We start from the raw sequence: 24,952 nt of genomic DNA, 5'->3' as shown, positions 1-24,952 counted from the left end.
GAAGAGCCCGAGCCTGCAAACTGCAGCTCAGTTCCCCAACAGTGGAGAGGAAAAACTGGTTCCCTCTCTCCTCCCTGGTGACTCCACCCAGGTGTAGACAGCCCAGCTGCTCAGATGGGTGAGGTTTCTATTCCATCCCTTCCCGCAGAAGCCTAGAGAAATGAAATGGCTAATTAGCATAGTAAGAAATAAATTCCTTGTGCCCCCCCTTGCTCTCAATGGACCAACCCCACCAGATTCTGCTAAAGTGAGAGGGAGTTAGGAGTATCCTGACCCACCCTGTGACCTCAGCCAAGTCACTTCCCTTTTCTAGGACTCGGTTTCCTTCACTGTAAAAAGAGAGGACTAGATTAGCTCGCTCTTAATTAAGGATCCCACCCATATGTGGACTAAACCGAGGCAAGGAAGAACAAGGCGAGGGGGGTGCAGATTATGGCCTGGATTCTGCCCCCTTCCCATCCAACCATCCCATCAGCTCTCACCCCGCCTCTGTCTCCTACCCTTCCCTGAACACCAGTCAGCTGGGATATTTTTTGATCTCTATTTTTATTGAAATACAAAAAGTGCAAATGGTGAAATACACGATTGGTGCAGAGGAAGTCGATAAGTGTGAATGTGAACTCATTTCACAGTCGAGCCCTCCCAGAGGCAGACCAGTGGGAAAGGCCGCTAGGAGGAAAGGGACGAGACAGCTCAAAAAACCTCCCCATAAAAGGCAGGGAGTTGGGGGGAGAGGCCGCAGGCAAATGCAGTACACACATGAGGACCGAAAGCAGAAGGGGCAGATAGGGACAGGGGACAGCTTCCAGGGCCTCACTAGTACCTGTAACCTCAAGAGGAAAGAGCTCAGTCAGGCCAGTGCACAGCCTCAGTCCCCCAGACAGTGGGCAGGAAGGGCTGGCTTAATCAGGTCAGAAAAGAGAGCAAGAGGTCAGCAAAGGCCACGAAGATGCTGAGCTCCAGGCAGATCTGCTCCTGCCCAGGGATGTGGGGGCAGAGGAACAAGGAATGGGAGCTCCCCCAGGGCTGAGGGGGGAGGGGACAAAAGAGGAAAAGGGGCAGATCAGCTCTGGACACATACTAGTGGGACAGGTCATAAGGGACATTTTTTAAATGGCATTATAGAAGGTTCTCAAGGACAGCGGGTGGTTGGCTCTAGGCTGCCTGGGTCTGTAGGGCTGCATGGAGTTATCATGGACTCATCTGACAGGAACATACTGAGAAGAGCCCCATGGCCTGCAGGAGCCTGGAGACAGGCCTGAAGGTCCAAAGGCCAATCAATCAAAGCCACCTCTACCCTCAAGGCACAGCTACAAGAGGCCCTTCAAACCCAACCTTCAGGAAGCCCCTAGAACACGGAGCAACAAACGGTGCTCTGATTCCAGTGCCCTGCTCCCAAGGGGCTAACTTGGCAAAAAAAAAAAAAAATGTTAAGGTCCAAGGTGACTGGCACCCCGGGTTTGACACAACAGAGTCCACACAAGCCCTGAGGTTTCAGGAATCTCGTCTAAGGCTGGGAAGGAGTGGATGGAGGCACCTAAGGAACGTGGACAAACCTGTCACTGACCAAACCTCAGGGAGATACTCTACGACTCTGGAGTGGAGGGAGGGGCTTCTGAGTCCCCAGTACCAGAAACCAAGACCATGAAGGGGCTTCCCCTCTTCCAACGCCACCATCCAATCCGGAGTCCTCTGACCGGTCAGCAGACAATGGGAATCTAGGAGGTGGAAAGGGGTGTAGAGCCAGGTGCTACCTGGCAGGGCCAATGTCACTGAAACTGGTCCCCAAACCAAGGGACCCCCACTGTGGGGGGGTATGGCCTTAGCCTGGCCCGGAACGTTTTCTGGGAATCGGGACACTCTCCTGGTCACACTGAACACAAACCATGGAGGCGACAACCGGCCCCAGAGCCACCAGCCCCGTGGGCAGTCATCTGCAGGTACCAGGGCAACAGGGAGGGCAAGGGGAAAACAGCTTGTCAGGGATGCCCCTTTCCCCATCTTGAAAGCCAGATTTCGGCATCAGGGAAACCTCCAGCATCCTGGGCACCATAGAGACAGTGTAGGAGTATAAGGCTGCTGAGAGAAGGAATGTTGAAAAAGAGAGGCCTCTGGAGCCTCAGTGGGGTGGGGGGCCTGGGCGAGGCTGTGGGCGCACAACAGAAGGGTTTCCCTGGCTGGGAACTCTGTACCCATCACAGAGGAGGGCTCTCCCTCCCGAGCACTGGCACCTCTCAGGACCCCGAGGCTTATTCCTGCATGGGGAATCCACTGGGACGAGGCCAAGGGAATGGACGGTGGCTGCCGGAGAAGAGGGGGAGGAGGGGGTGGGATGGAAACGAGGGGCACTCAGGGCCCCTCTGAAGTGGGGAACAGCTCTGCTTGGTGATCCAGCAGGAACTTGGTGAAGGTGTTGATGGGATTGATGGCTTTGAGAGTGATGGCAGCATCCTTAGCCCACAGCAAGTTGGGCCCGAAGACCACAGCCAGGTTAGTGTTGGTCATCTTGTTGTGGTCGCTATGGCCGGAGATCTGGGAAAGGGCCAGGAGAAGAAGGCTGCAGCAGGGAAACACGACCATCGCCTTCCACCCTGCCCCCTCTCGGTGGAGAGCTTCCCAGAAGCCCCCAAACACCCACCAACACACGACCCTACTCGTCTGCACCTCTTTGGGAAGCCAAGCCACTGACCTGGGCCAGGAAGGCTGTTAGGAAGCGCAGCACCTGGTAGTTTTCCTCAGGCAGGGTCTGCAGGACTTGGAGGGTCACTGCCACTCTCTGGTCCTCGTCAATATCTGCAACAGACGGGGCCAGGCCACAGGGGCAGGTGAGGGCCGAGCCATCCCAGCGGCACAGCCAAGGGGATGGGTAGATGGAGAGGGGGAGGGCCAGCTGAGGGAGCCGCTGTGCCAGGGAGACTCTCCATCTTTCCTCTCGCCTGCCCCGGCCTGCCACAGAGGAAAGAGTGAAGTGGACAAACGGTGGGACCGACAGCCAGGGTAAGGCACTCACTGAGGAAGCCCACAACGTGGGGGTAGAGGTCAAAAGTGAGCAACGGCTCAGGCAGCTCCCGAAGGAAGGTTTTCAGGATGACCGCTGGGAGGTGCACATCGTCATACTGCTCAAAGTTTACCGGCAGCCCTGGGGTGACAGGAAGAAGGCGTGAGCCTGGCCTCAGGCCCAGCCTGGCCACCCTGACCCTTTGACACGGGCACCAGGCCTCTTGGGAGAAGCTTCTCACCACCCTCGGGCCCAGGGAGTCACACTAGCCCCCACACTAGCCCCTGGGGGACCTCTTCACTTCCTTCCCCGGCTAGTGTTAATGACAAAGACTCCAGCTAGGGTTTTGAGAGCTTGTCACCAGTTCAAGCCATCCCCAAGTGAAATGGATGGCCTCAGGACACCGTGGATTGTCCATCATGGGAGGTTTGCAGATGGAGCCCAGAACTGGCCGTAGTAATAATGGAGGCAATCCGTGGCAATCCTGGATTTGTAAAGGACTCACAAATGCAGCCCTATTCATGTCTTGGCTGACCCCAAGGGCAGCAGTCTTTGGAGACACCGAACTCACCCTCTCTCTAAGAAGCTGCCCCCATCCATTACAAGTTAGGGATAACCAGAATCCAAGAACGGGTGCTGATCACGGCACCTCCTCAGCACGGGGACACTCCAGGCTGCAGGCTGGGTGCCACCAGGATCATAGGTGTGGGTGGGGAGGTCCAGTGTCACTAACCAGGCCCCCACAAGGAAAGGGCCCTGGCCACCTGCTGGCCCCCTCCCCCCAGTGAGATGGGGGGGCGAGGGGGGGGCGGAGACAGAAGATGCCCAGGCCACACTCACCCATGTTGTACTTCTGCTGCACCTCCCGCACAACCTGAGTGTTGGCTGATCTTCGGAAAATCCCCTCTGTGGTAAGAGCTGGACAGCGAGAGGAGAAAAGTGAGGCCCGAGAAGGGAGCCGGGCCAGCCCCCATCAGCATGGCTCAGCATCTCGGCCGTTCCATGGGACACCGAGGCACCAAAGAAAACGAGGCCAAGGGCCTCGGCCCCAGGGATGCTCGAGGTAGAGAGTGCACTGTGATCCTCTCCACTGCACAGATAAAGAGGCTAAGGCTGAAGTGAGCTGCCCCCCGGCACACGTAAAAAGTCAGAGCCAAGACCTGCAGCCAGGCCTCCTGCCTCAGGAGCCCCATGTCCTTCCTATGAGGCCTATGAGGCAGAAATGGGGTGGAAAAGGCCCAACGGACCTGGTTTGCTGGGGAAGGGCCCTCCACTCACCATGGGCTTGCAGGTAGGCAACAGTCTCTCTGAGGACAAGGGGCAGGTGTTCAGGCTCAGCGCTCTTCTCCTGGAGGCTGCAGGAGAAGGGTGGGTGAGCTGAGCCCCGAGCTGCCCCTTCCGTCGCTGCCCTCCAGCACCCACGGCCCTGCCTGTGTACTCACTGCTGCAACGAGACCCCAAACTGCTGGTTGGGTAGCGGGGGCCGAGGGGGCATGGGCTTGGGAGCTGTGGCCGGGGTTTTCTGGGTGGATTTGAGGAAGTCGTCATACCTGGGCAAGAGGGGTCCGGGTCAGAACAGGCAGGCCACAGCCACCGGCCAGCCCCTGGCCCTCTGCCCCTCCCTTGCCTCCCCAGCCCGGGCATCTCACTTGAGCACTTGGCGGGGGATGCCCAGCTGCTCCAACTTGACGTGCTCACTCAGCTCACTCAGGTAGTTCACATAGAAAATCTTCCTGCCGAACTTGAAGCTGGCAACACAGGAGAAGATGCGTCTCAGGGGCAGGCCTGCGCTCTGCCTGAGTCGCTCGGCTTCCCTGCAGGCCTGCCTCAGGGCGCTCCCTCCCGCCAACCTCACCTAATGAGGGGTCTGAAGAGGATCAGCAGCGTCTTGATGAACATGGTGGGGTGCACAATGTACAGGGCTTTAATGTTCTTCTTGTACCTGGGCAAGGAGGAGGGCGGCAGAGGCCTGAGTCAGAGGGCATAGCGCAGGGACAGGAACAAGCAGGAAAGCATCCAGAAGGGCAGTGCTGCAGGAAGCGACTAAGGAGGTCTACTCTGAGAAGACCTGGGGGTGATGAGAGCCTCGCGGGGACCGGAAGAGGCACCGGTCCGGACCTGCTTGGCCCCAGCGGCAGAACCCACAATTCCCTAGGATGAGCTGGAGCCCCCAGGGCCCCCAAGGCCTTCCTCCCTGAATCCCCACCCCCACTCACTTGCGGTCAAACTCCCGGTAAGCATCCCGGAGCCAGCTGAGGGAGGGCTTATTCTCACTGGTCAGGCCGTGGTGCAGGTACAACAGGGTGTAGTCACTCTCCACATACTGATCCAAGGTGTGCTTCAGGTACCTGCAGAGACACCCCCACCCCGTCACTCCAGCCCCCAGCCCTGCAGGCTTCACCGGGGCCTACACTTAGGGCCAGGAGCTTCCAGTCACTTTACAGAGAAGGAAGCTAAGGCCTAGAGAGAGGAAAAGAGCTGTCCAAGGCCACAGAGGGTCCAAGATGGAATGTGAACCCTGTCTCCTGATTTCAAACCCAGGGCTCTTTTCGCTATACCCAGAGGCCACCAGGGGGCGGTGCAGTGCACAGAGCCCTGGCTCAGGAAGACCTGAGTTCAAATTCCGCCTAAGACTTACTAGACATATGATCTTGAAAAAGTCACTTCATCTGTTTGCCTCAGTTTCCTCATATATAAAATGAGGGGGTCAGACAGGGTGAAATAAAACTCTCAGAGCCGTGAGGGATCAAACGAGATAATAAAGCCTTTAGCACGGTACATGGCACATAGTAGGTACTATATGAATATTATTATTATAATTTTCATTATGATTTCTGTGATGCCTCTTAAAGCCCACCTGACTTGTAATGACTCACCCTTCCTGTTCTCAGCTGTGATTACTGTCTGGGGAGTAGGCTTTGCTTTGTTGCAAGAAAAGATTCAATAAGAGGGTGGAGGGGTAGAGCTAAGGATTAAGAACAAAAGTCAACAATAGAACATAAAAAGAAAGAAGAGAGCGCCCAGCCATGCATGTTCTTTACCCTTGCCTAAGAATGCCTGAGGACAAATGTGTGTGCATCTGTGTGCATGACTTTACTGTCCCAAGAGCAAGGGCCCCAGGACCATGGACCTGAAATCTCTGAGGCCACGGCCCTTATTTTATGAAGAGACTGAGGCCACAGAGGGGAAAGGGGTTGGGTGAGGCCACGCAGCTGATAAGCACCACCCCTGGGTCCTGTGACTCCTAGGGCAAAGCTGTCTCTACCAGCCCCTCCCCCCTCAAGACCCTTGAGTCTTCTGGAGCCAGGTAGAGGACTATGTACCCCTCAAGAGCTCAGGAAGGAAGGAGGAAGGGCTATCTTGTCTCCACAGCACAGCAGAGGGAGGGCCTGAGGCCAGCACACCTAATGGCATCGTGGGATCACAGTCCTCAGAAATGCAAGCAATGCCAAGTGCAGCAAGCCAGTGGAATTCACCCACGCCTATAATGCCCGATCACAGCACACCTACCCAGACTCACCTCAGCTGATACAAAGACAGAGGCCCTGCACTGCACTGCTGTGGCAGGGGAGAACACATCAGGTGGGGAGGGAGGGAGGAAGATGATCTGCTCAGGGGGCAAAGCAATGGTAAATGCGGTCCCTAAGCCTAGGGAGGAGGGTGGGAACTGCCAGGCCTGGGAGCAGCCTGAGCTCAGCCTCAGGCCCAAGCCCAATCTCCTGGGAGCTGGAGCCAGGAAAGAAGCAGTTCTGAGTCTGGGATCCCAGGAACCAGGGGAAGCCAAGTACCCCCAGGCCTAGGCCAGAGAGCTCCAGGGGACAGCAGGAAGCCCAAGGGGGCTGGGAGCTGGAATGCTCCTCCCTCAGCTGAACCAGGGAGTCGTCCCAAAGCCAAGCCCTTTCCTACCCCTTTCCTTGACTTCTTCCCACTGAAGTCCAATGTCTATCGCCTTTGTGATCGAATCAAGAGAGAGGCCAGGAGACTGAGTCAGCTAACAGAGCTGACTAGGCACATCCCTCTTCTCTAAGAAGCGGGGGTTAGGGAGGAAGAGTCTTTGGAAGCCAGATGGAGAGAGCCGAGGCCTGAAAGCTAAGCTTGGACCCTCGTGGCGGTCATGCAGAAAACAGCCCCTCCCGACACTCTCCAGCCATCTCCCCAGGAGACTTCTATCCCAACCACACGGCGGGCAGCATGTGGCCCGTGGGTACTGGGCATTAGCATGTACTCACACCAGATTTATCTGTGCTATGAAAATAAAAGATGGCTATCATAACTGTACCAGGAGAAGTGAAATAAAAGCAAGCACGTCAAGAGAACTACAGAAGTGGAAGGCACTAGTCTGAGTCTCCCAAAATTAAATAACTTTCCTAGGATGAGAAGAATTCATTACGGCAAGCAATCCAGTATCCCCTGGCTCTCCCAGCAACAGGGCAGGCCTCTGGACAGCCAAGGGGCATAGTGGAGTCAGGATAATCCAGCCTCATTCACTTACTAGTTTGTGGCTCCAGGCAAATCACTTAACCTCTGTCTGCCTCAGTTTCCTCAACTGTAAAATGCTGATAAAAATAGCACCAACCTCCCAGAGGTTTTGTGAGGATAAAAGGAGATGATATTTGTAAAGCACTTGGCACAATGCCTGGTACATAGCAGGTGCTTAGTAAATGCTTATTCCCTTTCCCTTGTTCCCTCTTTCCTCCAGGATCCTTTCCCACAGAAGTAGCTCAGAAAGGAACTTGCTGATTGGGAAAAACTGGGAGAAACTCCCACCTCCTCTCCCCTACCCTACTCACTCCAGGAGTTTAACATGATCCAGCTGGTGGCTTGGAGGCATCCTACAGGCACTGAATACGATGATCTTCCGCCCATATTTGTCATCTCCTAGAGATGGAGACAGAGAGGCCAAGTCAGAGAGAAGAACCTGAAAGCCGTCCCCTGGGCCTGGGTGTGCTGAAGGCAGCTCCCAGGGTCTACAAAGCACAGCCACAAAGTACTGGGATTTTAAAAAAAAAAGTTGCGACATTCAATGATCTATCTCATTCAAATAATCATAGTACATGCTTACATGACACCCTCGATTACAAAGCATTTTCCCTAACAACACAATAAAGCAGGCGGTGTGAAAATTGTCACCCCCATGTTACAAAAGGAAAGTGAATCTCAGAAAGGAGAGCCGATTTGCCCAGGACCACACCGTTAAGTTATGGTCGCACATCTGTGGTCGCCGCTCCCGAGAAGGCAAAGGCTGGAGGATCACTTGAGTGTGGGAGTTCTGAGGGGCAGGAGGGCTAAGGCAACACGTGTGGCACAACACGGCAGGCCCCTGAGTGAAGGGCCACCAAGGAAGGATGAACCAAGCCAGGTCAGAAAAGGACAAAGCAGGTTAAAGCTTCTGAGCTGATACATATTGGGGTCAGACCCAAGAGTAGCCATTACACTTCCCGGTTAGGTGGGATGAGACCCCTTCTCAAAAAAAAAAAAAAAGTCAGAGACAGGAATCCGGCTCAGGTAGTCCAGCAAGCCCAACACTCTTTCCACGCATCACGGTTGCTGCCTATGAGCTGTGTGTATCTCAGGAGTCATCATGAGAGGCCACACATAAATCCCTGAAATACTATCACGTGTCTGGACTTGGCTTTGGGAACTGCCCTCAGAACCAGTTGAGAAGCCCTGCAAGGAAATGTGCGTCTCCTTTGTAAGCGTGGGTCACAGGGCGAAAGCTGGAAGACAGCCCGGAGGCTGTCTGTCTAGCCCAACCTCTTCATTTTACAGATGAAGAAACTGAGGCCCGAGGAGATGATTAAGCAACTTGCCCCAGGTCACCGAGAGAGTCTTCTGATGCCAGAGCCAGTTCCACTGGACCACACTGTCTCCAGTTCATGCCCCACATCTGAGTCAGAGGCATTTTGGGGAAGAAAAAAAAAGAAATCCAACCCCACAGGATAAAAGATCTGTGCTCAGCATACAGCAAGTGCTCCAGAACAAGAAAGGATGTATGTGCTACTGGTTGTGAAGGCGGCAGAGGGCATCTGAAGGGGGACTTTTTTGAAGGACAATGTTTATTTTGATGTAAAAGTTCTGTCTGTTTAAAAGTCACTCAGAGTCACAGATGGAATCATCCTGAAGGGAGGCCCTGCTGTGGGGCCTTGGAGCCTCTCAGGGTATATGATGGCATCTACTTAGATGAGATGCTCCTTGCTGTTGAGAATGGGACAGGGATCCCTTCAAGGACTCCAGAGTCCTCACACAACACGGCTGACGGCTGCAGCGCCTATCTGTCAGGGAGAAACACTACTGTCCACTGCCCTCCTCCTATGCTGCCCTCATTCCTGTTCCTTCAGGACAAGTTATAATGAGGATGCCAGGAAACCTCATGCCCATCCCAAAGCAGCCACATGCCTCAGTCTTCTGATGCCAGCGGGAGGAAAGGGAATCAAGAGCTTAGGAGCAGAATCTGGATCCAGTATCCAAAGGTTATTTTAACATAGGCCTCTTCAAAAGGAAAAGATTTTCACCCAGATGCAAATAGTTGCTATAGTCAGACCTCCCAGGCAAGGACAAAAGACACTAGTGTCATCTTCATGAACATAGTATAGGAAGTCGTCTTTATCTGAGGATGATTGGTACTGGAAAATGGCCAACATTCCGAGTAAATAGTGGGAAAATGTTTGATTGGGGTTCTATCTTGAAAAATGGAACATAAAAATGCACTTTTGGTCTTGCATTTAATAAAATTTAGGTTATAGTTGCAACTGTGCACAAATTCTTAGGACAAGGATGGAATCAAATGTTGGGGGAGGGGCATGCCAGAGGGATACAACGCTTCATTTCACAAAGACATCACCATGCAAAACTACTCCAGGTGTCACCAATTTTCCCAGGATCACCCCACCCCTTACTCCTGTGATATTCAGATCTTTCTTTTAAACCCAGAGAGTGAATGATGAAGACTGACAAAGTCCCGGACGCCTGGGTAACAAAAGGCAGGGCCAGACCCTGGTGGTAAACTCTAACAGCCCTCGAGTGGAGCCTCATTTCCCAAGGGATCGATGTATTAGCGACTATTTTCAGGGCGTGATGACTTTGTTTCCTTTTTCAACCTTCTAAAGTGGAGAAGGGAGAGAGCCTTGGAGTCAGACCAAGTGGTCTGAGACAAATCACTGGGGGCTCTTGGCTCTCCGGGCCATCTCTACGACTCTTCGGTAGGACCTCATTTCTTCCAGTGTGCTGAGGAGTGGACATGAGAGTGATACCAATCCCAAGCTGACCCCTGCACTTAGGAGAGGGTGTTACTGTGTTGATTTTTTCAGCAGGCCTGGGCTCTTACGAGCAGTGGGAAGGAGGCAGAGAGGAAGCGTCTGGCCTGTGTGCCATGGAGAGGTGGCTTTTCCAAAGTCACTGGCCCCTGCTTAAATTCCTTTAATCCCTAACAGCCCTCTCCCACTGCCATCGCTTTTAGCGGTTCCCTGAATCAGAATCCACTGAGCTAAGAGAGTTCCTTCTTCTCCCTGCACCCTGGCCCTGGCTCTTCCCCAGAGGACTTCTCCCTAGGCTGTCCTTGACTTCTTCCTCCCACCCGTGCACCACAAGCAGCCTGAGAGGGGCCCCTGAATACACTGTAGAATAATGAAGCCGAGCTGGAGACACAGCAGCCCAAGCGTGACAGTCCTGGCTGTGGAAGGCCCTATTCTATGAGCAGGGAAACACTGAACCTATTAGGCCTGTCCATCTTTACCTCCCTTTCAACTCTAAGCTCCCAGAAGGAAAAGGTTTAAGGGAAAAAAAGAGATCTACTCCAACAGCAGGTGCCCCTAGTCCAGCTACCCTGTATCTCTACCCGGAAGAAGCCAAGATGAACAGAAAAACAGAGCATAAGAGCCCTAAGCTTCTCGGCCCTGTGTGGGTAAACTGAGCCAGGGGCAGGGTGGTTAATCTGTGGAGCCTGGATGTAGGGGGACCACGGAATTGGCTGGAAAAGAGGGAGGTGCTGGGTCTCCCAGTGAAAGAGACGGGACAGGAGCAGCAACTCACAAAAAGGAGACCCCTTCCTGGGCCACTCTTTGGCAGAAGAGGCCAACTCTAGAATAAGCCTGGAAGATCCCCCATGGGCAGCCAGAGCCTGCTGGCCTCAAGAAAGTCCCAGGGAGAACTTCCCCACTCTGGATTTGAGGGGTGAGAAGGAGCAGGAGAAAGGACTGCACTGGGGATGGTCACTGTTTGCTGAAAGCACGTGGGTCATCTGCACAGCAAGGTCTCTGCTGCACTCCCCAGATACCAATCAGCAACTCTCCCCGGGAGGGTCTAGACCAGAAAGTTAATCAGCAACAAAACAGCTCCTGCAGCACGGTGGAAACGGCCACACCCACGACCCTTGCACAGCTGACGAGGAGGAAGGTCCTAGTGGGGAGCTGGAGGAAGCTTTCGTACAGGCCTCCAAGCTCAGGAAAGGAGCAGTGAAGCAGGGGAGGGAATGACCTGGCTTCACACCCTCCTCACTGCCCATCCTCCAGGCCACTATGGACAAACTCAACCTTCTGTTCCCATGGCCCGGGGCCCTCATGACACTAATGATGTCAGTGATGTCTATGCTCCACAGGAGGGATGCCCTGCCCAGGGATGTTCTCTGGAGAGAAGCCTTGGTTCCAGCCCTGATCTGGCTCAGCTTCTGGATTTCCTGGCACAGACACCCTGCAAATCCTGGTGGGGTGAGGACAGAAGCGGGCCAGACACCTCTCTTCTCTGAGATCCATTTTGCTTTAGTTTCTGCTCTGGGTCCCTTCCTGGATCGAGTCATTGGCTGCACCTCATTCCAATGCCACCATCAGCCACCAGGAGAGGGGCTGCAATCCCACCAGCCCCACACAGCCCCCACCAGAGAGCCCCTCCGGATCAACACCACCAGCGCCTGGGAGCCCCAAAGGCCAGAGTGCAGAGCCCAAGGACCCCACCTACCTGGCTGGCCCCCTTCAGGCTCACCACACCCTGGAGAGACAGAAAAATGTTGCAGCACCACTTCTGCATGATCCCTTGGGTGGGGGCAGGGAAGAGAGCAACCATCCCCTGGGTACAAGACCCCTTTCACCTCCCACTGTGCCTAGAAGCTCGACACCACGGCATCCAGGATGATCCCATAAGGACTCGCACAACATCGGACGGAGCTGAAGCCCGAGTCTGGAGGATGCAGACAGGTTCCAGAACCTCCACGAGGCCACCGTATCTCCAGCTGAGACCAGACTGTTGAGTGCTCCAGTCCTTCCCACCAAGACTATGCAAGTCCAGGGGTGAGAACATCTGAGCTAATGTATGCAACCCAGACCCAGACACAAAAGGATTCCACAGAACGTTAATGAAGAGGTGCTGGGGGAGCGGCGGGGGGGGAGGGGAGGCGACCTCTTCATCTTTGCTCCCTCTCCTTCGGTGCCCCTCTTGAGGACCGAGCTCCACTGTCTCCCTCTCCAGGACTCAAGAATCTGGGAGAAATGAGGCCCTGCTCAGTTCCTTTGGGGGCTCTGCTGACCCCCAAGGCACATCATGCTGCCCAGACTCATTCAGTATCACCCCCCCTCAAGGGGCACAGTCTCTTTTGCCCAAAAAGCTGCTCCTGACTGCATAGAAGACTCCAATTTGTTCTCCTGTGAGAGCCCCACCCCAAACAGCTCCCCAACTTTTCCCATCAGTGGCAGATGACTTTGGATTTCTCCTTCCAATGTTCTCTCTCTTCTTTGAGCAATGGCATCCCCAGGGCAAGGGGCCTCTTTGTGACTCCCCCAGTATTTAGCTTAGAGCCGCCATGCACGTTACCAATGTTACCATGCACGTTGCAAGTATCTGTTAATGACTATGTGAAAAGGCTCTTCCAAGAGAAGGGGCAAAGGGGTGATCCTCATCACCATCATACCAGCCACCACAATGGTGGGGAGGAGACCTGAGTGTCGGGGTTCTGGACCATGGGCCTACCTTGAGCCTGGACCTAGCAAGGCTATTATAACTGCCCAGGAATTAGACAGGTGGCACAGAGCTGTCGATACGGTTCAGTGGGAAGGACCCTCGTGGAGCAGGAGGCCTGGTCCCAATCCTGGCTCTGCCCTGGACAATCACTGAGCCCCTGCGGACTTTGCCTTCTTCTTCTATAAAACTAAGGGGTTGGACCAGGGGTGGGGAACCTGCAGCCTGGAGGCCACATATGGCCCTCTAGGTTCTCAAGTGCAGCCCTTTGACTGAATCCAAACTTCAAGAACAAATCTCCTTAATAAAAGGATTTGTTCTGTAAAACTTGGGCTCAGTCAAAAGGCTGCACCCAAGGACCTAGAAGGCCATATGTGGCCTCCAGGCCACAGATTCCCCACCCCTGTTGGACCAAGTGAGCCTTAAGGTTCCTTTCAGCTCCGAGATCTGTGACCCCATGAGCAAAGGCTGAATAGGAGGCAGGTCTCTCAGACCCTCCGAGCCAGCCAGAGAGAGGACTACCATCACTTTCTCCAGAATGAAAAGGTTGCAAAGCTGCACCTCTGGAGAACAAGATCTCCTTTTCCTATATCCCCCTGAGAGGCTGGCCAATGCCAGGGGCCCCAGCCTGACCCTGGAATGCTCACCTGCCACTTCCACAATCTGGTGTCGGGCTATGTCATAGTAAGGGTCGTCCCATTTCAGGTGTGTGACAGGATCCGGGGAGCTGCTCTTGGAGTCATCTGAGAAGCAGGCAGTCATAGCGCATGGTTAGGAAACAATCTGGGGGGCCCCTTCACTCCTGAACATGGCCTTCTGCTAGGGCCCCAGGATCTCCTCCTCTGTTCTCCCACCTTGGGCTCCCTCTGTTCCCCCATTCTTCCACTCCTCCTGCAACCCAGCGTCAGTAAGTGCCTACCGGATTTGGGAAAGTCAGGCATTTCATCAGACGGCCAGTTTTTATCATCAATGGAAGCCAGCTTCAGCTGGTTCAGGGCCTGGTTGGTGTTGTCAAAGGCTAGGTCATCCTGCAGATCGGAGAGAGGATCCATGGCCATGCTGCGCTTGGTCGTGCCCTGCAGAGCCTGGAAGACACCGAAGGGGTCACAGAGCTGGTCAGTGGACAGACTCTTCCCTGCCAACTATAACTTCCACAGCAAGCTTCCCCCTGCTCCCCCGATCTGTGATTCAGGTTGCCTGAAGTTCTGGGTCTCCTTGCCTCCCACAGATTGGGGATCTTGCCAGAGGCGGCAGCTGGGATGCAGGACAGCTCAACTCAGCGCCTCCCTTTGAATCTCCCAGCTGGGTGGGGGAAGGGTTGTGCCAGGCTCTGCACTGCCCACCTCCCAGCTGCCCAGGCTACAGCCTCATCATCGTGGTCTCCAGCTACAAAAGGAGAAAGATGGTCCATTCCCAGCTGACTCTGTTGGGCGGTTGGCTCCCTTTCCAGGAGAGCTAAAGAGCAAAAAAGGCTGTGCAGCCAGCTAGCAAAGCTAGGCTCGCCTCAGGACTGGGCCCTTAACACGCCCAGTGGAAAGGAAATCTTAAAAAGCAGAGGCCGATTGGTGCATGGGCACCTGCCATCTCAGGCCAGGCAGGAACTGCTGTTGGCCTTGCTCGGGTCTTACTCTTCCATCCCTTCCAGAGACTCCAGGCCTACCCTGGCCTCGCGCTCAGTCATTCACTCCAGGAACAAGCAGTTCAAAGCACTTGCCATGTTTCAGGCCTTGTGCTAATAATAGTAAAAGGGGAGGGAAACAAAGGGGCACCCGCTCCCTTTAACCTTCTGGGGGCAAGGACATAAAACGCAGACACAGGAGGGAGCTAACCACTGGGCAAACAAGGAAAGGCCTCCTGGAAAAAGTGGGAGCCCTGGAGCTGAGCCATGAGGGAGAGATAAGGGGGGAATTGTCTTCCAGGAGGCAGGACCTCAGGAGAGGAACATCCAGGGGCCGTGGCTGGGAACTAAGGTGTGGGAAAGGGAGTAATATGTGATAAATTGGAAAAGGGGCAGGGGCCTGATTTTAATGGGCTTTCAAAGCCAAGCAGAAAGATTTGCACCTTTCCTAAAGGCCACCGGGGCCACTGGACCTTCTTAAACAGGGCAGCACCATGGTCAGCTAGCACAGCATCGGACGCAGTTAAGAGTATAATAAAGGTTTTCTGACTGTCTGATGGTCAAAGCTGTGCTTCAGAAATATTAATTTGGTAGCCATGTGGGAGAAAGACTTGAGAAGGGGGAGCCCAGTTAGGTAGTGACAGCAATAGTCCTGGTGAGAGGTGATTTGGACCTAAACTAGGGGGCTGGCCACTCAGCTGGAAAGACTGGGATGGACGTCTATTCTGCCTCCACAAAAGACTCTTTAGAAACTGTTTAGAAATGGCAGGAGGAGGAGGAAAGAGTCAAAGATTCTGCTGGATGCTTCAGAGCCATGTGGCTGCAAGGATGGTGGTGTCCTCACTAGAAACAGGGCAGCCAAGAGGAGCAGTGGGTGTAGAGGAGATCAGATCAATTTTAAGCCTGTTAAGTTCAGGAGAAAAAGTGTAGGGCCCCAGATAGGATCGAGTGACTGAAACCATGTAGGGGATGGACAGGGCTACAGGCAAGGCAGGTAAGTACCCAGAGCTGCCCAAACCCAGCTCTGCCCCTCCAGGACTAGACAAAGTTGGATAAGCAGGCTGGAGGGGAGGTGGCGAAAAAAGAAAGAAGAAACATTCATAGCCCTATGACTTGGGAGAAGAAGATGGAAAAATATTCCCAGGATTAGAGATCTAGGCAAGAGCAAGGCCCAGAACTGGGATTCCTTCAGACTCCCTGGGGCTTGGATTCCAGTCATAGAAAACAGGGCGTGGTAGTGTGTGGTTAGGAGGTGGGTTCTTGGGCCTCTCTACATCCCCACAGAATCCCAGATCAATCTGCTCCCCACTAGAGGTCCCAGGAGCAAGCCTGCTCAGAGCCCAGACACATTCCAAGAGCCCAAACGAGACATATATGGTCAGAGGATCGGTAGGAAAGATAAGGAACTCATTGACAAGGCTCTGATGGGGTGGCAGTGAGGAGGAGGGGAGCAGAACCTGCAAGCTCTGGGCCCAGACCCGAACTCCTCTGGGCCATGAGGTAATGCAACAACTACGCAATGACGGTCCCAGCGAAGGGCTTGGGATGGCAAACTGCCTCCCTGCACCTAGCAACCACCACCCTGTAACCAAGGCAACCACTCTGACTCAATGTTTAAAAGCTGTTCTGAGCTCCACATCAGTTTCCTGGGGAGCTCAGAGCCAGATCTGGGTAGCCCTTCAACCAAAGAAGAAACGCTCCTGCTTGCCCCCAAAAGACTGCTGCTAACCCTAACCTTTCCCACCAACTTGAAATACAATTTCCTTCCCCAAGAGCACTGTTCCTTATAAGGAAAATATCATTTCCCTTCTTAATAATGTATTCTTCCCCCCTCTACTCCCAATCCTCAGCCAAGGATCACCGCCTTATAACTACTGACTTCCCAGGGTGGCTGCGAAGAAGGTGCTTGGCAAACCTTAAGTCCCTGTATGAATATGAATTGCTTTTTTTTTTTTTTTTGAAGGGAGACCATTTTACAAATCATAAATCAGGACACCGTCCAGCTTCACTTTCCTGTCCCAGAGCAGGAAGGTTAATATCAGCCGACCTGGCTTATGCTCCCGGCTACATCAAGGCCGGATTCTGCCCTGCCAGATGAGCCAGCTAACATACATCACTCCCAGCTTGTCTTCTTGGGCCGATGGGATCTTTCCTTTTTGTGTAGTTTGTATAATTATTTTTACTAAGCTCATTGACTTGATTCATTCAGTTACTACCGGCTAAAATGTCACTGGGAAAGTCTTCAGTACCGTACACAGACCATGGCCCTGAAGTCAGAGGCCCACGGTTCGACTGCCAGCAGGGCCTGCCTGGTAGGGCACAGGGGGGAGGAAGGCAGTGCTGCAGGACAGTGCAGACAGCCTGCACTTGGTCTCAGAAGTCCTGGGCCTGACGCCTGGCTTGGTTCCACTTAACCGTGGTATAACCAGCAAGTCATTCCCTGGCTGAATCTCAGTTTCCTTATTGGTGATAAAATTCCCCAAAATTCTAGTGACTCAAAAATGGAAAGGACTGCTCCAGAAAACAGGGGACTCCCTCTGTCCCAAGGTCTTCAAGTGTAGGCTACATGGACAAGACCTCCATGGGGGAAAGGACAACATGATGTCTCTGGGGAAAGCTGGCTTTCAGCCAGATGACTGGATCTGATTCCCAGCTCTGCCATGGGAGAGTCACTTTACCTCCATGGGCCTCAGTTTCCTCACCTGTAAAATGTCAGATTTGGTCTGGAAGCCCTTGTAGTTGTAGCTGTGTGTGACTTCATGACTATTTTTTTTTTCAGCCAAAGACAAGGTTTATTAAAGATCCGCCATATTAGCCAGACTCTTAAGGAATCTGAGCATCTGTGAGGTATTGGCTAGATTGTAAAAATCTGAGCAGTGGCTAGATTCTAAGAATCAGAGCATTTTAATGAAGACAAGATGGACCTTATATACTGAAAGATCATGGGAGGGATCTAGGAGTGGCCAAGTATGAGGTAATAGAACTCCAAGGACCTGGAGGACGTTACGACTACCTGACACTCTAGGACATTTCCTGGATTTATGAGGACAACAGTCTTGACTGTTTGTAATTGGGACCCTCCTGGAAAATCCAGGATGTCTGTTCAATAGAGGCACACCTCACCCCACAATGTGACTCCCCTACTTTCCAAAAATACTGCTACAGAATCAAAAAATGTCAGGAGGGCCATGAAATCACGTGGCCCAAGGCCACCTGATTTCACACCAAATTAGGGGATCTACAAGTTAGCAGGGACATCAGAGGCTCTAAAGCCCAAACCACACCTGTTCAGGAACCTTCCCCATAACACAGGAGCAGAGATGTATAGCTAGAAGGACCTTTGAGATCATCTAGGCCAAAGTCCTCATTTTACAGATGAGGAAACTGAGGCCCAGAGAAGGGAAGGGACTTGCCTGAGGTCACAGGGGTCTGAAAAGGCGGAGCTAGGAATCAGACCCAAGTCTTCGAAACTCCCGGGGTCAGCAGTTCAGCCTTCACTAAGGCCTCTACAGGGCAGTCCACCGGGATCTTCAGATGCTCCAGTTCTTAGGAACTAGAGGGAATTGAAGCTCAGCTGGAGAGCTGTTGTTCAGGGAGGTGATGTCACGACTTACACATGAACTGTTTTAAGCGAGGGAGGGCTGTGCCAAGTCACCAGCCTCACTCTCTCCTCCAGAGCCATCTGGGTCCAAAGGTAAGATACAAATCAGGACAACTGGAGATGGCCGTGGATGCAGCGGGACACCATGGCCTTTTTTTCCATCTGGAGAGAGTGACTCCACCACTAGTCAGTGGAGCCAGCCACACTTCAAACCCAGGACTTCTGACTCCATACCACGACACCACACTGCTTTCCTCGTGCCCTCTCCATGCCATGCAGGCCCTTCCCTGGAGAATTCCACTGCTCACACTTCTGTGTCCCAGGGACACAAGGAGGAAGAGGCACTGGAGAGGGCAGCTGCTAAAGGAGCCGCACGCCAGATGCTCTGCTGACCCCACACTGAACAGCCCCAGATCTGCCAGTGGGCCCACTGGGCCTCTCTCTGGGCCTCAGTTTTACCATGGATGAAATAAAGAGCTACATGAACTCTAAAATATCTGTCCAGCTCTGAACTAAAGGACAGAGAAGCTTGGAGTTCAGGTATGTGCAAGAGAGGAAGGAGGCCAACGTTTGAAAAGAGGACTGAACTTGAAATTTCACCGCCTTTCTGCAACTCCACGGCTTTCACTTCCTGACTGCAGCCCCTTCCTGGCTGACCCCTATCAGCGCCTCTGAAGCTATAGCCAACAAATGCACCCCAATCACAGAAAGCTGCTCCCAAGCTCTCCCATCGAAGAGGTGATGTATCCTACTGGCGCAGGGAATTTCCAGCCTAAGCTGGCTCACAGACCCTGATGTGGAAGGGCTTGGACTCTGTGCAAACCACTTCTCACTCAAAGATTCAAATTCTCCCTCTCTGGAGAAAAAACCACCAATGCAGCTCCTTGGAGTAAAACAAAAGGGCAGAGATATTGTGTGGTGCCACCCCAAAGTGTGCACGGGGATACCTGGCGTGGATCTAAGGCTTTACCCACCCAAGAATGCTCAATAGCTCAACTCTACCAGTCAAGTCAGGAGCCCAGATACAGGCTTAGCCAAGGTAGATCACCCGGACCCTGAAGAGCGTAAGGAAGGAAGTTGTACACACCCTATGGCTTTCAGGGAGCTCACCGTGTGACTGTCCCTACTAGGTCACTCCCACCTATATCTGAAATTGCTGTCTCTTTACTGCTACAAGATAAATGGGGTAGTGCTACTTTGAACTTGAATGTCTCTCACTTCTAGGTGCCAGCTCAGAATTAAAGCACACTGGTGCCTCCTGGATAATTTCCTTTTGACATGCCCCATACCAGGGAAGTCTCCTTTATCTACCATCTGAGATTATGACAGCAAACTCACCTGGGACAATCTACAAAAACCCCAGCCTGGCAGGGCCTATTCCCCCAGGAAGAAAAGAGGGAAGAGAAGGGCTGAAGATAGGTATATGGGCTACGGGCCCAGGAGGAAACCTGACGAAGACTGGATCCTGCTAGGGTAAAAGGTTCCTCCACCCACAGAGACCCAGTCCTGCCCCTACCGAGGCAGCCGAGGCTCTGTCCAACAGCCTTTGAACCCAAATGATGAACACCTGCCCCTAGGTCCTCCCGGTCTCACCCAGCCTCACTTTTGACCAGCTTCTCTAATAAACAGCATTGGATTTGAAGTCAGGGGACCTAGGGATGAACCCTGGCCTTGCTGCTTATGAGCTGTGAGACCCCCACTTCAAGCCCACTTCATTTGAGGGGGGTAGTTCTCAAGTTTTCTTATCTGTAAGATGAGGGAGTCGGGGTACAGCAACCCTAAGGTTCTTTCCACTTCTCGATGCTATGACTTGGAGCCTGGTGATCTGGATTTGACTCCCAGCTCTGATAATTAGTAGCCAAGTAACACCGGCAAAGTCATTTTATACTAAACTATAAATTAAACAAACGTTTATTAAGCACAGGATCAAAGCATACCTATACTTTGGTCTTCAGATGTTTTAGGACACTATTCTGCCCCACTGCTAAATGAGGAAGGATACAGACACTTGCCAAAACTGGGTCGAGTATTTGGGCACCTACTATGTGCAAAGGGCTCCGATGGGGAAGACAGCAAGCATGGCTGTATCTACAGCTGTGTACTCGCCAAGCCCTCTGGAGGAGTTAAACCCCTCGGGGGCGGGGATTATGTCACTTTTCATATTTGTGTTGCCCGTGCTTACTTAACTAATGCTTGTGGAGAGCCGAAATCAACACCAAAGACCAACTCCCCGGTGTTACCGATAACAAAAATAACACCGGACACGTCCATGGCCCTGCAAGAACTGCAGAGCACTTGACATGGTTTATCTCATCTGCACAACGCCCCGCACACAGTAGGACCACAGATCTACGGCGGGAAGGAAGCGCAGAGGCCATGGGGTCCAACCCCCTCGTTTTACAGAGGAAGAAACTGAGGCCCCAGAGCAGTTTAATAAATGCTTATTGATTGAACGAGGTTTACAATCATAACGTCAGGGAGGTGCTATTATATAGCCCCCCCCCCAGGTGAGGAAACTGAGGCTGAGAAAGGGGAAGTGACTCGTCCAGGGTTACGCCTCAAGGGAGGGGAGGGTGGGATTTTACAGATGAGGAAACCGAGGCACTGAGAGGCTAACTGACTTGCCCTGGGCCACACTGACGGAGAGTCCGGAGCTGAGGATTCCTCCTGGCCCCAGCTCCCGCGGACACCCACTGCTTCGTACAGAGGGGGAAACTGAGGCCCGGAGAGGGGGAAGGGGCCATTCGTCCACGCTCTCGGCGCACTGGAGACATCAATCCCCGAGCCTCAGTTTCCCCATTTGTACAACGGTCCCAGCCGGTGGGAAGCTGGGCTGCCCCTCTTCTCGGGGTCGGGGTCCCGATTCCCTCCCCTCCCCCGCGCGGCCCCGGCCCCACTCACCGCCGCTGCCGAAGCTGCCTCTGCCGCCGCCTCCTCCTGTCAAAGCTCCGCCAACATCCGGCTCCGAAGCGGACGCACGGGGGGAGGGAGCTCCGGAGAGAGGACCGCCGCCCCCCCTCGCGGGCACACTCACCCAGACCCACACCCACCCCGGAGCCACCGCCCCGCCACTTCCGCCCCGCCGCGCGCCCACTTCCGGCCTGCTGCCACCAACAAACATGGCCGCTTCCTGGGGCTCCGGGTCGCTGCTTCCGCCTTGTGCCCGCCACTGTCCGTTACCATTACTTCCGGTTCCTCTCCGAGGGAGAGAGGAGGAGAAATAGGGTTCCGCCTTCACTGGGAGGCCCGCGGAGTCCTACGCTCTGTGCGCTTGCGTGTCTCAGAAATAGAGGCTCAAAAAGACAAACGGGCAGCTAGAGCACGGGCCCTGCAGTCAGGAGGACCCGAGTTCAAATTCGACCTCAGACATATGACACTAGCTGTGTCACCCTGAGCAAGTCACTTAACCCCGATTGCCTCGCCAAAAAAAAAAAAGAAAGAAAGAAAGAAATAGAGGCTCGCAGGAGTAACATAAAAAGGGAAAACAGGAAAGAAAAATCATAAGGGGCTTAATAAAGTTAAACTGTTTGCATTTCTACACAGGAAGATACTTGTAACTCCTAAGAACTTTCTCCTTATTAGGACACTTAAAAGGAATACACAGGATGGGATGGTTATCCAAAAAAATAAAATTAAGGGTATAGGGCTTACCCTACAGGAAAGTAGGAGGGGAAGGGGATAATAAGGGGTGTGGGGCTGACAGGGGGAGGTAAAGTCAGAAGCAAAACGCTTGAGAATGGACAGGGTGAAAGGGGAGAGAGAATAGGGTATACAGGGAAAATAGGATGGAGGGAAATACAAAGTAATCGTAACTGTGAAAAAAATTACATCAAGTCTCTCGGATAAAGATCGTATTTCTCAACTATGTAAAGAACTGGGCCAAATTTATAGAAATTAAAGCCATTCCTCAATTGATAAATGGCCTGATAAAAGCTATAGTGATAGGAAAAAATGCTCTAAATCACTATTGATTAGAGAAATGAAAATTAACTCAGCTACCTATCAGGTTGGCTAATTATGACAGAAAAGGAAAATGACAAATGTTGGAGTGGATGTGGGAAAACTGAGACACTAATGCACTGTTGAAGTTAGACACTAACTCAAACATTCTGTAGAGGAATTTGAAATTGTAAAGAGCTATAAAACTATGCATACCCTTTGACCAAGCAATACCACTCCTAGATCTATATCTCAAATAGATTGAAAAAAAAAGAAGAAAAGTCCCTATATGTACAAAAATATTTATAGCAGCTCTTTTGGTGGTGGCAAAGAATTGGAAATTGAGGGGATGTCCATCAATTGGGGAATGACTGAACAAGTTGTGGTATATGATTGTGATGGAATACTATTGTGCTATAAGAAATGAGGAGGGGGGCAGCTAGGTGGCAGCTAGGTGGTGCAGTGGATACAGCACCAGCCCTGAAGTCAGGCGGACCTGAGTTCAAATCCAGCCTCAGACCAAACACTTGACATGTACTAGCTGTGTGACCCTGGGCAAGTCACTTAACCCCAATTGCCTCACTAAAAAAAAAAAAAGAAAGAAATGAGGAGCTGGATACTCTCAGAAAAACCTGGGAAGACTTGAATGGGCTGATGCAAAGTGAGATGGGCAGAACCAGAACCCAGAACATTGTATACAGTAAGAACAATATTGTAAGATGATCAACTGTGAATGATTTGGCAATTCTCAGCAATATAGTGATCCAAGATAGTTCTGAAGGACTTATGATCAAAAATGCTATCCATCTCAAGAGAAAGAACTGACGAAGTCTGAATGCAGATCAAAGCATACTTTTTCTTTCCTTTATTTTTCTTGGCTGGTTTTTTTTTTGTCTGTCTTCTTTCACAATATGACTAACTTGGAAACATGTTTTGCATGACTGTACATGCATAATCTATATAAAACTGCTTGCCTTCTGGGAGGGGAGAAGGTGAAGAGAAGAGAAGAGGGAAAGAATCTGGAAGTCAAAAAAAATTTTAAATGAATGTTAGAATTTGTTTTTTACATGTAATTGGGGAAAAACAAATATTTTTTTAAATTTTTAAAGAAAAAAAGTGTTTCGTTGGTCAGTCAACAAGCATGTATTTGCTATTCACCTGCTATCCCAGGAATAGGGACACCTGGAGGGGCAGTGGATAAAGTCCAGGCCTGGAGTCATGAAGACCCATCTTCCTGAGCTCAATTCTGGCCTCTGACACTTCCTAGCTGGGTGACCCTGGGCAATCACTTAATCCTGTTTGCCTCAGTTTCCTCATCTGTAATATGAGCTGGAGAAGCAAATGGCAAATCACTCCAGTATCTTTGCCAAGAAAACCCCATGGACAGTATGGTCCATGGAGTCATGAAGAGACTGAACCGAACAACTGTATATGTTTATTGAATGAAGGAATGAAAGGATCAAATGAGGCGATATCTGTAAAGCACTTCAAGTGCTATGTAAATACTGGTTACTATTACTGTTATCATCAACGTTATTATGAAGGGGACTCCCAGGTAGCACACTCCCTCCCTCAACAGAGATTGCCACCCGTCTTCCCCAGTGGTCTGAGACTTGCTGGGGGCACTGCATCCTCCCCAGATTCACCAGTTCAAGATGTGTCACTGGCGGTCAGTCAATCAGCATGTATTAACCGCCTTCTGTGTACCAAGAACTGTGCAAAGCGCTGGGGATACGTAAGGAGCCAAAAGATAGTCCCTGCCCTCAAGGAGCTTCCAATCCAACAGGGACGCTTCCTGCTGCCAGGTGCAGAGAATCCTCTTCACTCATGCCTGCTCCCTCGTCTCCTCTGGCGTCAGTTTCCCCTGTTGGTAAATGAAGGAGTTGCACTGAGATTCCAGACGTTCCCAGGACCTCTCTGCACGCCGGCTGCCTCCCACTACAATGATGATCATTCTGTTACGACGACAATCAGCTGGTGGTGCCGTGCGCAGAGCGCCGGGAAACCTGCCAAAGGCAAGCTCAGACGCCCGCTAGCGGTGTGACCCTGGGCAAGTCACCTAACCGCCGCCTGCCTCGGTTTCCCCGGCTGTAAAAGGCGTAGGTGGTGCCGCCGCACCGCCCAGCTTTAGCGCAGCTCTCCAGAAGTCCTGCCGCGTTCCACGCTCAGGCGGAACCCGAGGAGCGGGAGCAAGTTTCCGGGGGTAGCCGAGCGGGCGGCGCTCACTTCCGCCGGCGGCGGAAGCGGGCCTGCTTGGCCGGTGGGGCCCCGCGGCGGCGCCGCGGCGTGCGCGAGCTCGGGGCCGGGGCTCCACCTCGGCCCCCTGGCCGCCGCCCTGGTCCTGGGCCCGTCGGGCGCCGCGCTGCGGCCCGGGCTGCTCTGGGGGCCCCTGGAGGAGCGGGCGGCCGGGCCCGGCGCCTCTCCCTGGCTCATGGGAAGCCTCGCGTTCAAATCCCAGCTGGGCGACCCTCTGCCTGTCAGGGTCCCCCGAACTTGGCCCCCCGACCCGGAGCACGCGCCCCAAGCGGCCGGAGCCCCGTGTCCTGGGGGGCCTGTGCCAGGCGGAGGCAGCGGCTCCTGCGGACAGGGACCCTCCCCTCTCCTCAGTCCGGAGCCGAGGCTCCTCCGGGAAGGGAGGCGGCCTGGCCGGCCTTGCCCCTCCCTCAGTGGACGGAGCGCTTTGGGATCCCCCGCCTGTGGACGTGCCTCACCTTCCCCGTCCGTCCGGTGGGGTGATCGAATAGCACCTCCCTCCCCTGAAGAGGGTCCCGAGGGCTCCGCATCTTCTCTAAACTGAACCCCAAAACCCACAGACCAGACAAGCGAAGGAGACCCGCGTTTAGTGCCTGTTTCT

General features: G+C 53.0%; 1 protein-coding gene across 1 annotated transcript; it reads right to left on the bottom strand.

Annotated features, from left to right (window-relative positions):
- Positions 1-527: 527 nt before the first annotated feature.
- Positions 528-21,165, bottom strand: ARHGAP1 (Rho GTPase activating protein 1). Its single transcript, XM_027837800.1, has 13 exons — positions 21,061-21,165; positions 13,860-14,025; positions 13,588-13,683; positions 7,789-7,876; positions 5,215-5,346; positions 4,854-4,940; positions 4,648-4,746; positions 4,441-4,548; positions 4,277-4,353; positions 3,839-3,916; positions 3,011-3,139; positions 2,690-2,793; positions 528-2,532 (listed from the first exon to the last, which is right to left on the bottom strand). Exons 2-13 carry the CDS (start codon positions 13,996-13,998, stop codon positions 2,350-2,352), a joined length of 1,320 nt encoding a protein of 439 aa, XP_027693601.1. The 5' UTR covers positions 13,999-14,025; positions 21,061-21,165; the 3' UTR covers positions 528-2,349.
- Between the last annotated feature and the right edge of the window lie 3,787 nt (positions 21,166-24,952).

This window comes from Vombatus ursinus, unplaced genomic scaffold (genome assembly GCF_900497805.2).
Source record: "Vombatus ursinus unplaced genomic scaffold, bare-nosed wombat genome assembly UNPS02014822.1, whole genome shotgun sequence".
Lineage (NCBI taxonomy): Eukaryota > Metazoa > Chordata > Mammalia > Diprotodontia > Vombatidae > Vombatus > Vombatus ursinus.
The sequence above is the reverse complement of the archived record's forward strand: the minus strand, read 5'-3'. Positions and strand labels throughout refer to the sequence as shown.